The sequence below is a fragment of the Botryllus schlosseri genome, chromosome 10 (genome assembly GCF_051294905.1).
Source record: "Botryllus schlosseri isolate E-star chromosome 10, Bs_hap1, whole genome shotgun sequence".
Lineage (NCBI taxonomy): Eukaryota > Metazoa > Chordata > Ascidiacea > Stolidobranchia > Styelidae > Botryllus > Botryllus schlosseri.
This window is the reverse complement of record NC_137245.1, coordinates 27,182,546-27,194,837: the sequence shown is the minus strand read 5'-3', so window position 1 is coordinate 27,194,837 and position 12,292 is coordinate 27,182,546. Positions and strand designations below refer to the sequence as shown.

At 38.7% G+C, this 12,292-nt stretch overlaps 1 protein-coding gene and 2 long non-coding RNA genes across 6 annotated transcripts; 1 reads left to right on the top strand and 2 right to left on the bottom strand.

Annotated features, from left to right (window-relative positions):
* The first annotated feature begins 65 nt into the window (after nt 1-65).
* Nucleotides 66-3,761, top strand: LOC145448259 (uncharacterized). Of its 3 annotated transcripts, XR_013917847.1 has the most exons (3): nt 66-2,368; nt 2,829-2,982; nt 3,351-3,761. It is a non-coding gene; the product is annotated as an uncharacterized LOC145448259 (long non-coding RNA). The 3 variants fall into 3 exon arrangements; XR_013917845.1 differs by lacking the exon at nt 2,829-2,982; XR_013917846.1 differs by lacking the exon at nt 66-2,368 and having other exon boundaries at nt 2,720-2,982.
* LOC145448262 (uncharacterized) lies at nt 3,149-5,400 on the bottom strand. 2 transcript variants are annotated; one of them, XR_013917850.1, is made up of 2 exons: nt 4,438-5,400; nt 3,149-3,317 (listed from the first exon to the last, which is right to left on the bottom strand). It is a non-coding gene; the product is annotated as an uncharacterized LOC145448262 (long non-coding RNA). The 2 variants fall into 2 exon arrangements; XR_013917851.1 differs by having other exon boundaries at nt 4,448-5,400.
* A 2,266-nt stretch (nt 5,401-7,666) lies between these two features.
* Nucleotides 7,667-11,430, bottom strand: LOC145448253 (DENN domain-containing protein 1A-like). Its single transcript, XM_080326618.1, has one exon. The coding sequence runs from the start codon at nt 9,592-9,594 to the stop codon at nt 7,777-7,779; it is 1,818 nt and encodes a 605-aa protein (XP_080182744.1). The 5' UTR covers nt 9,595-11,430; the 3' UTR covers nt 7,667-7,776.
* Nucleotides 11,431-12,292: the final 862 nt, after the last annotated feature.

Sequence of the window (12,292 nt, the reverse complement as noted above, 5' to 3'; positions counted from 1 at the left end):
GTTGAAACCGTAGGGATCAAGATGACCTGGCTCCAGGCAAAATAATTGTTACATTTTTCATCTGAACAAGTCACACACAATGTACAATGCGATGTAATGAGCAGATAGGACGATGTGTAACGGCACGCAGTTGCGATCCTTTGAATCTAACTTAACATCCGCCTTGGCCTGGAGTGCCCGATGTCACATTGTAGTTGACTCTGTCAACGTGAATTGGACTTTAGTGTAATTAGGACTATTGTATGTGGCCAACATAACATTGTATCTTACATTTTGTAACTAGTCAAAGCCAGAATCGTTTTTGTGTATTGCGCAAGTTTTAGAATAATATCTCTGCCTTTTTCGTACCGCGACTATTTCGCGATCCGTATTCCTATTGGCTAAATTTCACAAACTGTGTTACGTAAAACTAAAGTTCTAGAAATATATCTCTGCCTTTTTCGTACCGCGACTTTTTCGCGATCCGTACTTCTATTGGCTTAACTTTACCATCTCTGTTACGTAAAACTAAAGTTCTACATAGAGATTTCTGCCTTTTTCGTGTCGCGAGTATTTCGTGATCCGTAGGCTATTCATATCGGCTAAACTTCACAACCTCTGTTACGCAAAACTAAACTTCTACATAGATATCGCGCTGCCTTTTTCGTACATCGGCCATTTCGCGCTTCTTATTTCTATTGGCTAAATACTTCACAAATCCATTTTTTCGTCCTGCGACTTTTCCGCAATTCGTTTCCCTCATTGGCTAAACTTTACAACCATTGTTTCGTACTACTGTAGTATAAACTTGATCGTTTGATCACGTAAAGTCAGATGCATTTTACCGCTACTAGGACGAACGTCTTTCTTGTCTTTTCTTGTCGTTTCCACGTGTATTGCCACGCAAATACATTTGTGTCAGAGAACTCGCTGTAAATTGAAGAGCTTGCAACAGTAAGGACATTAGGACAACCTAGGACCACACTACTGCTGCAACATGCAGTTCTTTTCGATGTTGATCTTTTTGAAGCCGCGTGGCCCTTTCTACTAGTTCTTTCTTTCCTTCCTTCCTTGTGAGTGCTTTCTTTCGTCGGGTCTTTTTCTGGGCTTCTTTGTCGCCGTAAGAACGGCGGCGGCGGGAGGAAGATAGGAGCCCAGATACATAACACTGTAGGACAAACCGAGTTCACGAAGAGGAAAAGCCCGAGATAGAGCGGTGTTTGCTAGCCCGCCAGCCCTTATCTATTTTGGTGGTAGCGTGGACCCCTGACCGCAAAGTTTGGGAAGTGGATGGTCAAAGCAAAGGTCATGGTTTCCGCCCAGCACTAATCACGGGGCCCCGCAGTACCATTGGTCGACAACATAAATAGCTGTGGCCTATACCCAGATGTGGTCAGTAACGAAGTAGGGGAGATGTGGTACCGATGGATCAAAAATTGGAAAAGGATCGCTGGCCCCGAAATGTTCAGCCGAAAACAGCAGATCTTTTGCTGGCTCAGCACTTTGATACAAGCTCTACCTATCGCGCACATATACATGAATATCCGTCTTTTCAAAAAATATTTATGGACGTTCAAAATTTGTTGCTCGAACGTGTCATCGGTCCCCACCCGGTGGGTCCAATGACACACGACCCGGGGACCTATGACACATATACCCTAAAAAACTCAAAGGTGACTACTTTTCTTGCTCAGTATTATAATCTAAGCTGCAGCAAGCCAAAGAAGAATGTTTGGTCGCAACTGTCAAAAAATAGAATAAATATTAACTCAAATGTTGTCATAAAATCACGTTTCGATTTAGGCTCGAACTTATAAATTTGTGGGTACATACATATTGCCCGAAAATCGACAGTGTGACTTCCAAATACCTCGTTATAGCGATAAAACATCATATGCAATTATTAGATAAAGATTTTCTGTACGTAGGCATGTTTCATTTGTTTCATGATTAGTATGCTTGATTATTTTGCTTGATTTGGCTATTGTATCATCGGTCCCCACCCTACGAATTTTATACATGAATCAAAATAAAGTCCACTCGAGGAAAGTACTGAAAAAAATAATAGGTGCCATTATATAGCCTGATACAAGCACTATACTTCACAATAAAAATGATTGCTGGTTTGTTCGTGTTGAAGGTTACAAAGAAAAATGTATATGTCGATCTAAATTTAGTTTAGACCCCCCAAAACAAAAATCATCTGTGAGAGACCGCATAGCTCGAGCACGTCGAATTTTTTTGTATGTGAGGAAAGATTTTGCCAGCATGCAATAGACACTTACGTGACCTTTGACACGAACCAATCAGGTTGCAGCAGGATGTAAACAAAGAACAAGGCCGGGCAAGCTTACTATGAGCGCTTATGGAAAAGCGTTGAAAAATGAAGGTTTTTAGCAAAATTATATTGAATTGGGAATAGCTGACTTTGGTGAATGATAATAACGTAGAGCTAGTATGTATTTACAGTGTTCTAACCTACAATAAACATGAATGGTGGCAAGCACTCGTCAGCATGGTATGTCCAAATAAATGGATTTCTGACAACTTTTCGGATGAAGCAACTATTGCTGTATTATCCTTAGTCGTTACTATACGATAGGACTGTCGTACCGAATAGCATGTATTAGATTAATCTTGAGTCAGGATATGTGGGGTATTTATTATGTGGGCTTTGCGTTATCTGCGTTCTATTTATGGAATCGTATATAGTACAGTCTACAGTCTGCATCATTATCTAGCAAATTACTGTTACGCTGGACACTTACTTGTCTGCATATTCAATGATCATATTAATATGATAGGCAGTATGATCCGTTCCCAGCTGAAATCGTCATTTTTTGTTCTAGCTCATGTATTGAATCAATCAGGACAAATGCCGGATAAACACTGTGCTAATAGCCTGTGTAACTTGGAGATGGCTACTCATACCGTTCCTGGTGTGCGCTTGTACCTTTCCCAGAGCCAATAACATGCATGGAAGAATGTAAAATCTGGATAAAGGCATGTGGACTTTCTTGTAGTCATCTGAATTCTCATTTTATTAATAAAATGACATATCTATTATTGTACCAAAAATATTGAATCGTGACATAATTAAGATGAAATAATTCTGTGTTTCAGAATGAATCTAATCTGAAATGCAGTGACACTTGATGCCACAATCGACTTGGTGTGTGTCTCGTTTTATTCCACAGTTTTGCTGCATGATGGTGTGGGTTGAAATTGTTGAGAGCAATATATTCAATAATGAGATGAATAGTTGAAATTGGTAGCGGTGATACGTTGCATGAGTCGGACGAGTACGCCTTGATAGGTGCCTGCACAGCAGTGTTGCTCTGTAAAATAAACATATTATATATTTTGTGCAGGCGTGATGGATATCTTTAATGAAGCTGCAGAAAGAGGAAGTCGATGGATAAAACGCAAGAAAATCAAATTTCTGGAAGAAGTAGAAGCACAAAACAGGAAACTCGTACAGGAAAATTACAAATTGATGGACAATTATTGCTAGTGAAGTTCAGTTCTCAGATGATCATCATAATGTCAAAAGATGCGGAGAAGCTGAAATTTTATGCTAGACTACAATAAATTCTTTCTGAATTGCCCAACTTATCCTACTGACGACAAATTTATAGTAGGCCTATTGCTGTAAGCTTCATTAAATTTCGATTTGGCCATGTAGATATGTGGTTCTTAAAAATGCACCATTTGCATTCATTCATGATTTCTCAAAACTAAAATGATTACTGACTGTCAATAAATCACATACAACTTTGAAAGGATTGATGGATTGTGGTGCACTTACTTTTATGCAGGAACTGTTCACAGAGACCATTTCAGATCGAAATATTAGTGAAATATGTGGGTTCGACAAGAAATGTGAGAAAATGATGGAATTCAGCTATGGTGAACCAGGAAATGCTATCATGGCAGAAAAGTGATTCACCATTGAGTCTGAAATCAAGAAATTGAATCTAGATTTAAATATTCCTGCACATGATTTGTATGCCTGAGCCAGACTGTTTCAAAACCAGAAAGATGGTGAGACAACGTATTCATATTGAACAGCTGATCGGAAGAATCAACAAGTATAAAATTTTGTCTGGTGTCCTACTATGCAGCATTGCGTATCAACTAACCAAATATGGACTAATTGCTTACTCTAATTCAAGATTGAAAATTAAAAATGAATGATACAGCATATTCAGCAATTGTGAAAATTCAGTTCCATTGTGAATATCGTAATGCCTAATAGCATGCTACGGATTGTAATTGTGCGGTGCCATGGTCAATGTGTACCAACAGTGCATGTCTATTCATACTATATTCCAGTGGTTTGCATTGAAGCTCATTTAGATGCCCAATTTGTTGAATGAACAATTCTCCAGGTGAAAATGTTGCAGGATTATGTGTGTTTGGTGGAATGTTATAAAACTGAAGACACCACATACGCACCAAAATCTACCTTGAGGCAGGAGTTGATCGGTTGCGAGTACGGTCGAGAGATGGCTTGTCAATCACGATCGAGCTCACTGATGCTGATGCAAATCACAATGCAGTCCTTGTAGCTTCAGGGGCTGGATTGTCTTAATCAATGCATATGCATGAGAGCATATATCAGAACCTAATGTGAAAATAAATCATGGTTACAATATCTATTGCAGGAGTCTCTGACAAAATGTCTTTTTCCTTACTTACCCTGTCTTACAAGTGCAAGACGAATCAATAATGGATTTTCTGAGAATGTGTATTTCCATTGAGTGTGATATCTCTCTTTTCCGCAAGTTGCGATAACATTGGCTGTTCACTAGAATAACACTTCCACAAAGAGTGAATTGTCTCCTCAATCTTTGTCCCTAAGTCGGGTACATAGCGCTCCATGAAATACTTCGTAGCTTTCTCCGCGGTGTTAGAAGAAGATGCTGTTCCACTCAAATCCAGAAATTCGATAGAATCTCCATAGCTTTCAAGTTTCATAATCAATACACTAAAATTGTGATGTGTGGCAGAAGCTGTATTTTATAGCATATATTTCTGAACATGAGATATGCTTGAAAATTTCGCTTTAGACCTGGAGCCTATGAAATCGTCAACATATGCATTACCACAATCCTATAGTATAGTATACAACAATCGTCGCTTAATCCGAAAAGTTGTCAAAAATCCATGCATTTGGACACAGCACGCTGATGCGTACTTGCCACCATTCATGTTCATCCTAGACTAAAAGCTGCAACTACATACTAGCTCTACGCTATTAGTATTCATTAAGGCCAGTCATCCCCAATTCAACGTAATTTTGCTTAAAACCTTCATTTTTCAACCTTTTCCCATAAGAGCTCATAGTAAGCTTGCCCGGCCTTGTTCTTTGTTCACATCCTGCTGCAACCTGATTGGTTCGTGTCAAAGGTCACGTAAGTGTCTATTGTAGACAAGTTCACGGAGTGTAATCATAGAGTTATCATAGAGAATTTTCAAAGTATTTTCGGTCCCAGTGATCCATCGGTACCACATTTCCCCTACTTCTAATTTTCTGAAGTAGGCTACTCAAGAATAGTTTTACAATACTTGGGTACTTGCTAAAGTAGAAATAATTTACGCTACTTCTGCTTCTACATCGTAATAGTTTGTGATCTACATACTTACTTTTCGCTATTCTCAGTTTGTCAAGTATAGTAGTTCAATCCTCCAGTCAGAAAAATAGGAATGAATATACAATTTAAGCCGAAATACATCAAGATGTGGCCTACACAGTGTATAGCGTTACGATGATTACTGAAGACGATCGCAACTGTGGGCTGATTTGTTGAATTGATGCATTTTTAAGACATGACAGGTATTGACTGCTTTCTGTAGGTAGGCTTACCATATTTCGGAAATGAAAAAAGAGGACACTTTTTCAGAAATTTTAGACAAGCAAAACTGGAGAAGAATTCTCAAAAACAGGTAAATTTCACCCGCTTCATGATCGGTTGACTAAAAAAAAAAAAAAAAAAAAAAAAAAAAAGGTCATCACTTACACTCAGAGCCCAAAAACACGTTTTTCAGTCCACATTGCCAGGTGGATGACTAAAAAAAAAAAAAAAAAAAAAAAAAAAAAAGGTCATCACTTCCGCTCAGAGCTGAAATAACCCCTTTTCCCTCCGAAATACCCGCCGGAGCTTCACTTCTGCGCTAATTTGCGGCATATGACTCGCGATTTCCTCTAAATCTGACCTAAATTTTCAAAAAAGAGGACAAAATATCAAAAAAGAGGACAAAAGGGCGTCCTCCGAGGACACTTTCAAAAAAGTCAAAAAAGAGGACAAATCCTCTTAAAAGAGGACGTATGGTAAGCCTATCTGTAGGTTAATAATTTAATCGACCTTGAGTTAACTTCCGCGGCAATGACTTCCGTTGCTGCAGTGCAGAGAAAGTGGACGACGTGGGCACATTAGTTTGACGATTCACTTTCTCGTCGAAACCTTCACTTCTGATCGATTGAAAATCAAACCACATTACTCACAATGCGTCGCGAAGTGGTCGTTCATGAATTGTCCGTGCTGCGTTAGTCACACGCAAGTTTCAACACGGAAGCTAGCACGAAACCAGAGCTGTTCATAACTTCTGGTAGCGACAACAAAACAATCAACGAAAACGCAGTACTGGCGTCTCTTGCAGCTGTAGTTGACTCGATGATCAGCAGATCGCTTCCCCGCGACTTCTCGCAATTACCAATACTTGTATATTTACCATTCTAGAAGTTATATCACTATTCTTTTGTGTACTACATCTACCTTACTGTGACGTGTCTATCATCAATCGTACATGTCTGAAATTATTTTCCTGTGAAATGTATAAATTTTTAACTCTCTGTCCTTTTCATGTTACCTTCTGTTACATGTTCTACGCCAAAGTGTACAGACTATCAAATATGCCGGACCTGATTTGAGTAACAGTATCTCGCCGGCTATCCGACAGTCATCGAGCATGTCCATGTCCACATTCAAGTCGAAATACAAGCAATTTCTACACAATCAATACTAGTCAACCCTCAGTATGACGGCCCACGACCTGACATATCAATCTCGCCTTCCGCCACCTCATTTTTTTCGCTAGTCTTATGTGCAATAGGGCTCTTCAAAAATGACTTTTTTTCTCAAATCGTAATGGCCACTCGATAAAATTGTTAGGTTACCTAATTTAAGCCTACATACAAAATTTGGATCAATTCCACCCAGTAACCGCTTTGCTACAGGAGAAGAAAGTTTCTATTTATTATGTAAAAATAAATAATAAAAAATTTGAAAATCTTCGGTTCACCCCATGAAAGTGTTAGGCTATCTATAGAAACGATGCTCACCAAATTTGGTTCAATTCCAACGAGTGGAAGCGGAGTTATTGCCGTCGAAAAATTTGGATTTGAATAAAATAGTATTTACGGTGAGCACAACTATAATAAATAAACAAAGAATCGCTCACCGTACCCGTACTACTCCAAGTCGTTTCGATTCCTTCGTATCTTCAATTTATCTCAGTCTTGTGGTGTTTTGAATTGATAAAAATTCTTAATAAACTGAACTTGCATTTGTCTGAGTCATTCACTTGCTTTATGAGAAGGAACTCTGATCTCTACGCTCATTTGGAAAAGCTGAACATTGTGAAGTCCGCGTCAGCTACTAATATCCATTTAAAAATCAGGTGCTTCATAAAGATATTCAGTACTTTATTTCTGAATTGCATATAATGTAGTAACGTGTTATACACCAACAAAGAATACATAAATGAACATGACATGAGGTGATATCAGTAACTTCAATCAAAAGAAATAAGTGCCTCTTCTGGGACTGCATTAGATGGCGGCTTGGCAGGATTACTGGCGTCATTAACAAAACCGTTCGCGCGCTGAACAGACTTGCCTTCGTCTGTTCGAGACATGTTAAAGTCATAGCTATTGAACAGTTCCTGCGACCAACTATCGTTACTCGGGCTAGGTAACTTCTGGCTTGAAACCGGGGTGTTTAAAAAAGAGTTTGGCTCACTTTTCGGGGACTTTTCAAACGTCAAATCAATCAGAAGCTCTTCAATGTTTGACTTAGTAGGTTTGTCAAGGTAAGTTGGTTCAGGTCGAACTGGTTTATCAAGACACATGGGCTCAAGTCGATTGATACTATCAGGTTCATCACCGTCAATAATTTTGAAACGGGTTACAGTTTTGGAAGTCTTAGGTGGTGGTGGTCTTGGAGGCCGCGGCGGTCTTAAACTTGCAATGCTTTCACTCAACGAAAGCTCCTTGCCACCTTCTTTCGGGGCAGATTTCAAAGCGTTTTTCACTTCTTTCATTCCATGCTTTGCAGAAGACCTGGCCATCTTCATGTTTGCTTTAATATCCAACAAAACTTTATCGCTTGTACGTGAAATCCATTCTTTATATACAGTCATAGAGTCGTCGTACTCGTTCTGTAATTCAGAGACTTCTCTCTCGAACAAATCATGAAAACCAATCCCGTGGTTTAACATGTAAAGTCTTTTTTCGATAAATTGCCGAAAAGATTGCAAGTGAATAAGTTCTTCCGCAAAGGACCGTTTTCCTCCAGCTTTAAACGAAGTAATGAATTTGTCTTCGTCGAACGAAATAGTTTCGCCCATTCTGAACCTCAACGCGACTCTGTAGCCACCAAAAAGTATGGCTTGAGTGTGTAAAAACACACGAGGCAAGTTCGTCCCGACTGATATGTTCGGTTTGCCGAGCTGAGTACGCAAATATGTCATTGCCTCACTTGGCAATTTGTGCGCATCGTCATACGGTGAAAATACTGTATTTTCATCGATATTGACCACTACAACACCTTCCAACGCAGGAGTATCTACGATTGTTTTGTACAACGTAGAATGCATTCCGATTATAAACGGCATTGGCGCGGTGCAATAATCGACAATATGTCGATGTAATAAAGGTATGAATATATGTTGCCATGCCAGAGGACGGATGAGACTCTCAGACGCAAACACACATCCCGATATAACACTCAAATTCGAGGAGGTGAATATAACACGTCTTTCAAACATTAAAGCCGCGAAAATCTCAATCATGTTTTTTGGGTTCGTCGAGGAGATATATTCCATCATATTACGGTTTTCTGGGATGGACGGTAAAGCTGCATCATCAGGTACTGAAAACGTCAATGAGGTTGTCAAGGATACGATATCATTCGGTTTAGGAATAGATAATTTGAACAATTTTTCAATGATTGAATTTAAAGTCACGGTATCTTTTCTGACATGTAAAGTGCACAGGCAGTTGAGACATTTGTAAAATATTTCAAACCACGGGAATTCGCTAATGAAACAGTAGCAAAATTTGCTACTGCCAGATTCGATCATTTTACAAAATCCATATTTTCGACTGGTGTCAATATCAGTAAGCATGAAGGTAAAATGTTGACTTTTCAACTCTGCCGCGTATCGATTATGCACGATAGGGAAACAGAAGTTCTGATATTGCTTGAAATCCTTATCATTGCACCCGTCTCCGGGATACGTACATCCCTTCGTAAACGTGCCATCTTCACGCAGCTCAACTATGAAGAAACAGATATACACCTGCTTGGGAGGTTTCTTTGACTGTTCCATCCATCAAATTATCGTACAAAACACTTATCTATTCATCGGAGAGAAGGAGAACTTATTATATCATCGCAAAGAAATCAAATATGAAATATGCAACACAAATTTTATAAGACACAGTAGAAGACTTGCAGTAGGCCTACATGAAAGAGTTAGCTATAAATAAATAGTAGTATTATATGCATTTTATTTGACTCTTTGAGGTACAGAACTTCAGTATGAAATTGAATATGGTAATATACTAATAATTAATTAATTATTAATTTTATAATACTAATAAATAGACCCCATTATTTTCGGCTGACACTCGTCAGGGATAATCATCAGCGACTAGTAGTGAACTCAAGAGAACATTGTAATCAACAATCGTATGCTTAATAGATAGTTAAACAATAATTGCGAGATAGGCTACTGATAGTAATGAAGCTCACAGTGCTTAAAGTGATCATGTCTACTGCATCTGTGCATCAAGAGATACATAGGTAGAGAGAGAGAGAACTTTGTTCATCATAACGCGAAAAATAGCAAAAACTTCAGACACTGGTACATAAAGAAATTAACAGAGAAGTTGATCACAGTATGTTGAAGAATAAATGAAATTGTAAATGTAGGCTACTATACACAGACACATATAATGTAGCCTAGATGTTTTTTATAATCACGAGATGATTATAAACGAGTGATCTGTTGATCATCGAGCCTACCGCAGCTGTTATCAGTAAATTGGTTATAAATTGCATACACTGCACATAGATGAAATACAATTAGAGCATGGTGGGTGCAGCAAGTAAAATAGCCAGAAAAATTGTTTGATGAACATTCAGAATTCGGCCTCAAGATTTGAGAATGTATGATCGATACCAACGATACGTAACACACTTGATAGCAGGATGGGCTGGACAGCTAACAGAGCAAATTGTGAAACAATCCATGGTATTATTGGTCACTTCTTTGGGGTAAATTAAGTCGCTTTGGAGGTTGTCTGTACCGAAGTGATTTAAACAACATTAAGGACTATGCACCCGCCTGACAAAACACAAGGCTATATAATACCACAGTGGCAGTGAAGGAGCGACCACTATTCGCATTGCACATCGCATTCAAAGTTGTCTGGTGGTCACCCGGTTGGAATCCTGCGGTGCTTTTGGCGCAATATATTTGGTGTGCCAAGGCCAAGCATACCGTATCTAATACCATCTTGCCCCGATTTATATTATGCTGGGCATATTCTCATTACATTATTCACCATTAACAAGAATTTTTAATAATAACAGACTGGAACACAGATCTTAACATATCGTTGCTGGAAAACCAAACTGTGCTATGTCCATTTGGGTCAAGTGTATAGAATACGGCCACCTCGAGAAAGTTTTAGGGAATTTTGAGTTTTACCATATAATTTGGATATAGACCAGTTTTGTTTCCAATTTATCTAGAAACTTCAAGTTCATATGTTTACTTCACTAGAAATCCATGCCCCTTGGCAACTTGGAACCCATTTAAAACGAAAGATCTATGTATAATTTATAAATAGTGACAGAAAAAAAATCAAAAAAATGAAAATTGGACATAGCCCAGTTTGGTTCTCCAACGACGATAGTCCCATGTTCACTTGGAACATATTTGATACACAAAATTGGTAAAATTACCATAGTTACTTAACTGGTCAACTGAAACTAAAATACTCACAATAAACCTTACCTATGCTCACTTGCTCAGACGCTCAAAGCTCAACCAGCTGACTTCCGAAAACCACCTCATCGATGAATGAAAATTTCGCCCTGTGCACACAACATATTTAGATATTATAGCAAATATGTTTTCCTTGTTTCGTAGCATATTTTCGAAGCAACAAAGCCACTACTTCGGCGGTCGTTGTTAATACGGTCACAAAGACCGGTGACTTATTGTGTCTGCTTTTATCCTGAACTATACAGACAACGTAAACTCCAGTCGGAGTAATATCTCTGAAAATATTAATAAGCATCCACCACTGGTTCATTGGGACAAAAGACGCCTGGAGCTTCATAGGCGTAGCCAGCATAAAAAATAGATGATTTGTGACATAGCGAACAAGGATGACATTACACTGTCAAGTCGATGTCGTTATACCATTACCATAGTGTCCTATATGGCTTTGACACAAGCAAATCTCACGGCTCAGTGAAATTTTATCACGTCACGATTTTTATTTGGCTACAGGCAATTTGACTATAGATAACTAAGGTAAACCGTAGATGCGACACTAACGGGCGTCACGTGATTTCGCGCTCTGATGACTGTCTACGCAGCTCGAGTTGTTTTGCTGGGCGCTTATGGAAGGGGATGTTAATTTCTGCATTTAAATAGGAATATCTATCCATGAGGTTAGTTTAGCGAGTAGCTACTCCGTGTGGTTACTAACCAAGATTATTGGGTTGATGCTACGTAATCAAAGCTAGCAAAACGAGGAAATGAATGTCGTAATCATTGAATGTATGTGGCTGTTTTAAGTGGTCAGTGGTCTGTGGTCTTCATTAAGCAATAGATCATCCAAGATGACATACAAATGCCTGCATTTGATTTACATGATGTTCATGTTTTCATAGGATTTCATATGGCATTTATATGTTTGCATATGTTTTTTACAGCAAATTTAGTTACTGCGCTGTCAACTATCAATTATATTATGCCAACGCACTGCGCTCTCCCTGGCTGTAAGTGG